Below are 8,134 nucleotides of genomic sequence, written 5' to 3' on the forward strand. Positions count from 1 at the left end.
GTCTTAAAAAGTACCACCTTATACAAAACAAATGAAGGTCCAGTATAAGAAAGAATAAGAAGAGAAAAAAAGGAACACCCTGCTAAATGAAGTCATTTTTAAACATTACTCTAAATGTAGCCATTAGTTTTTGTTGCTGGCCATACAAAAAATAAGTATACTTCAATTATATTTCCCAAGTATACCTTAACTAGTACGTATACCAATAATGCTTCTTGGGACTATATTGGCCCCCGTTTTAGTACATAACAGTATTCTTGAAATTAACTTTTAGATGTACTTTTTGTTCACCATAATTGTACTAGCATAATGTCATAATGTCTACAAAAGTATAATTAAAATATACTCGACTCTATCACAATACTAACCTTACAGTATTAATAATGTTTCACATTGTTTGACTAAACAAATACATTTATCAATATGTGAGGTTCCATTCAGCTCAAGGAATTTAATTTTAGTGTGGCTGCAACTTACTCCTTAAGTTAAAAAATTATGCTGTATATTGTAGTTTATATGTTATACTACTTTCACAGTGAATCACATTTTATAGTAATACACTCTGAATGAGGATTTAAGTAATTACTCTTAGATCTACAGTAGAAAACAACAGAAATCCGGATGGTGTAATAGTAACATCACCAATTGTTACATTTGCTGTATTTTACACCTGTTTCCATGAGTACCGTGAGTTACCATAAAAATAATGTAATCTCATGGAATTTTCCCACAATTACATGCAAATTACAGTACTAAACTGCTAACATCCTTTAGAGTTTTTTACTGTTGATTTTGCAGTACTAAGCTATGGAAATTACTGCAAAGGCTAACAGTGTGAAATTTAATTTGATTTGTTTTTTAACTGATGGGGGAGTTGGGATTTTGAAGATGCTTGGCCTAACAAAAAATATTGATTAGTAAAATGGCATAATTACCTCTGATTGCATCAGATATTTGAATGCATACTGATACTCTTGAAATGCTTTGCAAATACTTCCTGACTAAGATTCAAAGGAAGACTGTGTTAGATATTATCAACACAAGCAACACTAGCCTTAATCGCAATTGCTATATCTGCTCACAACAAACATTCAACCTGACAGTAAGTGGTGCGTTATAGTAAAGCATGAATGAGTGTACATGTAGCATAAAATAGTTGTTCTTTGGCTAGAACAATTACCATGACATAAAACTGGTGTGATGTTCACAAAGTCAAATTTCTCAGTGTTCTTCAGTGGAGAAACAATATAATGAATAATCTTATTCCAATATAGTATCTGTACCGACATTTCTTTTCTTTTCTTCTTTTTTGCCTGTCCCGTCCGGCAGTAGCAATCAGAATTATTGTCTAAAGCCCAATAAAAATCCCCAACAGATTTGATTTTCCCAAGTAGATCATTAAGGCTTTGCCATACTGGTCCACTTAATTGATCTTTATCATTAATTGACTGATTTATTGATTTATTTAAAAACATATTTTTTTCAAACTTTTAAGTTATTACAATTGGAACAGACAGGACCAGGGGGTAGGCAAGAAAAAGATGTAGATGGAAGTTCAAGAAAAGGAGAGAGAAAGAAAAACAGAGGGGAAGAGAGACAGAGAGAAAAGACACTAAAAATCATAATCTGCTGGAAAAAAGAAAACAAGCAAAATAAGAAAACACAGTAGGGAAACCACAGCAACAACCTATAAATAACAGTGAATAATAAATATTGAATGCTGAGTGGCACACAAGACGGACAATGCTCGATATGCTTAGAAGCAGCAGCCAAGGAAAATAGTGTGTGTCTGTGAACACCCGTGCACACGGGTGAAGCACACATGGAGGAGATCCAGAAACCAGACATCTGGAGGCACGAGAGCCCAAGGATGAAAACTGGAGGGGCAGCTGCACCACCACCCTAGAGAAGAGCTGAGGCGGGTCACCCAGCAGGTACGGTGCAGAAGCCACAGGGGGATGCGGTGACAGACTCCACCGTGTTTCAGTGGAGCCTGAAACATGGTGGAGCCTGCAGAGCCCCCGGGGCCAGAGACCCAAGATCCGAGGGTCCCCCACCCCCAGAAGGGGCCCGACTGAGCCACGGGCACCAGGCACCGCCAAGAAGCCGCCGGGAGTGAGCCAGTACACACTCCACCACCCAGACCTGGACACCGAGAACCACTAACGCACCCCACAAGTGGGGACATCAGCCAGGTGGGGGGTGACACACCTGAGGGGGCCTGAGATGTTCCCAGAGAAGTGGAGTTTAAGACCCGACCTGACACAAAGACATAAACAGGCAAACACAGACACAAACATGCCTTCCCACCCTCATACATACATATACAAATAGTCAACAGTCAATAGTCATCCAATATGGAGAAAAACAGAAATGAACACTGTATACGCACTCACACTCCCTGTAGCTCTCTTCACGACAACACAGACACAGGTCGGTTCTTTGAAACGGGCGTTTATTACTTGGGCCTTCTCTCCTCAGCTTCACCATCACCAGTACGCCGATACGCCATTACGCTGTGAGAACTGGTCACGAGCAAACAGTACAAACCAATTAGCAACTTTACAGTATACACATATTAAGTCCAAACACAAATAAAAAACATTTCTCAAATGACAAATACCTCGTTGGCTGCTTGTCCTGAAAAGAGGTCCTTAAGTCCATGTATTGCCCTTTCTTTTAGTAAACTTTTAGCTTAAATCGCTTCATGAGAGACATCTGCTCCCTCGCAGTCCATGAAAAGTCTCGTGTGCTCTCGTTAAGGGTATTCTCACGAGACACTAGCTCTCACCTTACACATGTACATTTCAAATAAAGACATTTCAACGCAAACTATATATATATTCATGAAATTATGTAACTTAACATTTTAACAGCATTTACACTCCCCAAACATATTTTATACCCCCCAGGTCCAGGTGGAGACAAGCAGACTAGGGGTGGGTTTTGATTATTGATTTTCTTATTAAAATAAATTCTAGCTTGAATAGCGTAATATTGATTCATTAAAATCCTGAATCAGTTTTCAAATATAAATTTATTTTGCCCGAAACGCCAGAATCTCAGGTTAAAACTTCACAAAATTTCGACAACCACCAAACAGCTGAAACAGTAAATGAGAGCAGGTAAACAGATTCCACAAAAATATGTAAACACAAAGCACAGACCAGACGCATCAGAATCAGTGAGATGTTGGCTTTCTCACCTGATGGCACGTACATGGACACGCCATCGGGGCTGAAAGCAGACAGCTTGCAGATTCTGATGTGTCGGGTCCGTGATTTGTGTTTACATCTTTTTTTGCGCTAGATTCTGATGCTGCAGGTTTCATCACTCTCCAGTCAAATTTGACCAGCACCAAAGAAGTCCAAATTACTCTTCACACTTCGCTTCACATTTCGCTTCACATAAACCTCGTCATGAATTCCCTCTTACTTTTGCTGTTTTGCTTCCACCACGATAAAATGACACTTCATGCACAGCTCTCTCTCTCTTGCTCTCTCTCAGTGTACTTCAAGAACAGTTTCCCATCTAAAAATCTCTGTTTTCTGCATTATTCCTTGCTTATTACCCACCAGTCTACTGTTATGTACAGTGCTGTCAGCCACTGACTTCCGACAAGAAACTCTCTTTTCTACTGTTCAATACTGAAGAAATTTAAACTTTTTATAATTATGCAAAATTGCACTTAGCAAAACACTTAGCTGTGTCTCTAATTAAACCACTGTAACTTGGGTCTGCTTCACTTCAGCAGCATCAGGTAATGTTTATATGATGATTCACGGTTTTCTTCAGTTTTTGTTCTACTGCAATATTTTTAAGGTGGTTATCTGCCATAAAAAGCTAGGCCAGGAAAATCTCCCTCATGTTTTTCTGTGTTTTATGCTCAGTTACTTTGACACAAAGGCATCTGCTGTGATGCTTACACCTTTGATAAAGTCTCACAAGTGTCAGCTTTGTTTTTATTGATATAAAAATATGGATATGTACTGAAAAATGATCAGGATTATAATATTTATGACTGTCTGGGGCAAAATTTCCCCATTTCAAATTGTATCGAATCGAATCGTGGATCGAATCGAATCGTGGATCAAATTGAATCGAATCAACTCTAGAAATCAGTGATGATACCCAGCCCTAAAGCAGACTGCCCCCGGTCGGGCAGCAGCAGGGAAGCCCAGCATTCCAGACCCCGATCAGACTGCCAACTCCTCCTCCTGGCCCCCCACCCCAGATGGCGAACAGAGAACAGGAGTGTGAAAACCCCATATCTCACTCCGGCCGCTCGTATGTGGTGTTGCAGCTTTCTGTTCTAAAGTGCATTTAAAACATGGAAGGGGCATGATAATCTCTGCCAGAAAGCAGCTGGTATCAGCACAGCCCCTCCAGAGAACAATGTCTAAATGTATTTACTATGTATTAACTCAGGGCCTTCTTGTGGTGAGGTGACAGTGCTAACCACTGTATATCTGTGTAATCCTATTCAGATACTTTCTATCTATGCTCTGAAACATGTCTGCAACTTATGAGAAATATGGGAAGGTCAAACTGGATATGAGTGCTCCAGGGTCTTCCTCCCTGTGCAGATATTGAGAGAAACTATGATCATTTGCAAAAAGCAAAGATGTGATGCTTTTTAATATTGTTCACTACATCAGGGACAAGAATTTGCTTTTATTGTGGATGGACATCATGCTATGAAAATGGAAAAATGCCCTTGACCTTGAGGATATTTTGGATGTAGATCTATTATGTGATCATTGATTATAAGTTTAATTAAATTCTGACAAATGGTCTAAGAGGAATAGCTGTTCTTGTGAACTGTGGATGGATGAGATGAAAGAGGCCTCGCCATGGTGTGAGCTTACAGGTCCTTTGGCTGCATAAGCTAATAATAAAACCACACTGAACATGCAACTTTATAAACTGTATTTTGTGCCTTTTTCTGTGACCTACAGAGAGAAAGAACTTTGACAAATCATGTGACAGCATATCTTGTGAGAACCAATAACCTTTTGGTGGTAACAAATTAAAGCTTAGGTATTCATCAGGATGATTGAGAATTATTCTTATGCATAAGCTAGTGGTCTTCAAGATATTTTGCTCTGTTGCCTGTGGTAAATTCTGATGCATCTTCTCTTTATTTGCAGGTTATGAGCATCCTGAGTAACTCCAGTGGTGTGTCCTCACAAACACAGCACGATTTCCCAATCTCACCTCTCCACAGCACTCTGGACTCTACTTCATCCAACAGTATTTCAGCCAGCTGCAGCCAGCGTTCAGCTGAGGCCTCCATTAAGACGGTGGACAGCCTTCCCTCTTCCCAGTCTTACTGTCCCCCCACATACAGCACCACCAGCTACAGCATGGACCCATCTGTGGCTGCTGCCGGCTATCAGTACAGTCAGTACGGCCAGAGTGAGTCCTACTACTTCAGATTAACTAACAAGAATAACTTTTAAATACTTTTCCTGGGTAGAGTTCCTTATGCTTTTCCCTTTGAGCTTAGTGGTCCTATTTTCACAAATTATGCTGGCAAACTACAATTACTAGTTGTCCTTCACTGCCACTGTATGCCATGGAAAAACAAAATAACTTTTGAGCAAACATTTAATAAACTAATTCATTCTGACATTCACTGAACAAAACCTTTACAAAGGGATCAGTTTGCATGGAAAAGTTGTCATAACAGCATTAATGCAGAAAATAATACTCCTTTATACTTGTGTTGATAAAAGCTTACTTATTACTGAGTAATTTTCTCAGTCATATAGGTACCTGCCGATATTAATAATGCCGGAATACAGCTTGCTGGCACTTTTTAGACCCATTCTTTCTAATTTTCACACATGCTTCCTTTGTTCAAGAAAGTTCCTGTCACATACCAAGTATTTTTAATGGGTATCAATAAAACTCAATAACAGATATCTATAATAATAATAAAAACTTTCTAAAACATCGGTGCTTACAGATCTGGATTTTAAGTAAACACATCATGAATTTGAAAATGAAACAGCCTTAGCTGTTTTGTAGGCATTCTACAAGTTAAAAACTAAAACCATTTAAAATTATATATAGCTTCACTTTATTCACTGTTTAAGGAATGTGTATTTATAAAATCATGATAGGGAGGTAACCAGTTTTTTCAGGTAAAGAACCCACTTGATGAAAGACGAATTTATCAGTTGTTCTAACAAACAGGCCTCTAATACAGGGGATTACACACTACGTTAGGAGAGCCAAAGCTAGAATGACTCTTGTGATCAGAGGGACCAACAAAGTGTTTTGTTTTCATTTGAAAAATTTTGTTAGTCAGCCACTCAGACAGAAGTCTCTGTGCACGTTCTCTTCAGGTTCATTAGCCAATGTTTCAAATTAGAGAGTTCTTCTGTAAATAACCCATCAGCTGCAGTAACCCCTAACTTGTTAGGAATAAATATGGAACACATAAGAACACATAAGAAGTTCCATTCTATTTTGTCATGACATAGGCCTAGGTGCATGTATTTGTTGTCCCTAGAGAGAGTTTTCAGTGAAAACTGTAGAAAATTTTGTAAATCATTAATCGCTGTAATAGATGCAACTGATCCACTTATTATTTGTGTTGGTTTTCTAGAGTGGGTCCTATGAATTGAAGTAATGATATGTCCTGTGTTAAGTCCTGTTGGAATTTACCTTTTATACTCTTCAGGGACTCCCCAAAGAATAACTGACATAACATTTATATATACATTAGAGCAGCGGTCCCCAACACCTGGGCTATGGACTGGTACCGGTACCATTTATTTACAAACAGCATTTGCTCCAGGGAGATACAACACAATCTGTTACATTTAGCTCTTAAGGAATAACACCAATTTTGGAGATTTCAAGGGTGGTGTAGGCCTTGTACAGTCATTTGATGGAATAAAATGATCACAAAACTCAGGAATTTTAGTCGACGTGCCAGAATTTGTATGTGTATTATCTTTGTCTTTATACCAAGCTTCTTATTAAATGCACGCACACACCGATTCCACTTTATTTTCTTTTTCCATTTTTCCCAGTGCTTCTTGCTCACTGGTAAAATACATACTCTGCAGCAACACAGTGCCATCTAGTGGCTGATGCAAACATAGGTCACATGTTACATCTCCATTCTTTAAAAAAAAGAAGAAGAACAAAACAATAAAGCAACTCAGGCTTTTAAAATTTGTCAGGCAACTGAAATTACGGGAATAAACATCCTGAGCAACATCCATTAATAACATAGCATTCAGCTCAATACTGGCTACATCATTACCATAATAAACAGATGCATTTAGTGACATCATTGGAACAACAAACATGTGAACAGCTGTTTTTTGGGGTTTTTTTAGGGCAGCAATCTGCCTGCACCCTTTACAATATTACAGGTCCAAGACCTGTCTTGGTTTAGTAACACGCCCATATTGAGTCATGTATCCGGGTGTTGTAATGTCTTTATCAGGGGGCTCCACAGGCGGGGGCTGAGAAACCACAGCGCTGTCATTGCTGTTGACTGTCGATTGAATGAACTCCTCACCTCCTACGCTGTTTCTGCCTTCGAGGAGGTGATAAACTTGTCCTGTATCTGTGGTTATGTTGTAGCTTCTGGACGTGTCTGCACAACTCGTGACCACAGCTGGTTCCAGGAACCATCTTGTTGATGGAACCGGACCAGTGTGCCAGGATATAGTTGAGGCAGAGGTTGGGCTGCTCTGTTGAAATAAGTCTGCTGGCGCTGTTGGCAGACTTCTCTCCTCTCACGCACGGTTTGCTGGCAAACTACTTGTAGTTCCAACTGTTTTGGTGTTGCAGGGAGGATGGAGCGGAGTCTCTGGCTCATGAGTAGCCGTGCAGGCGACTTTAAGTTGTCCACGGGGGTGTTCTGGTATTCTAATAGGCTCAAGTAGGGATCCTTATGTTCAGCTTTGGCCTTGTCCAGTAGTTTTTTTGCTGTCTGGACAGTCTTTTCGGCTAGGCCGTTGCTCTGTGGGTAATTCAATTCAATTCAATTTTATTTATATAGCGCCAAATCACAACAAAAGTCGCCTCAAGGCGCTTCATAGATACAGAGAAAAACCCAACAATCATATGACCCCCTATGAGCAAGCACTTTGGCGACAGTGGGAAG

General features: G+C 39.6%; 1 protein-coding gene across 2 annotated transcripts in view; it reads left to right on the forward strand.

The window, feature by feature from the left end:
* The window catches only part of LOC102311149 (paired box protein Pax-7), a 182,172-nt gene that overhangs the window by 112,375 nt on the left and 61,663 nt on the right, over positions 1–8,134 (forward strand). For both annotated transcript variants that reach the window (XM_014329539.2, XM_005948203.3), the window contains exon 8: positions 5,151–5,418. In XM_014329539.2, coding sequence (XP_014185025.1) covers positions 5,151–5,418 — 268 coding nt within the window. The remainder of the gene's footprint in view (positions 1–5,150; positions 5,419–8,134) is intronic.

Source organism: Haplochromis burtoni, unplaced genomic scaffold (assembly GCF_018398535.1).
Source record: "Haplochromis burtoni strain Fernald_Lab_line unplaced genomic scaffold, NCSU_Asbu1 Contig_550, whole genome shotgun sequence".
Taxonomy (NCBI): domain Eukaryota; kingdom Metazoa; phylum Chordata; class Actinopteri; order Cichliformes; family Cichlidae; genus Haplochromis; species Haplochromis burtoni.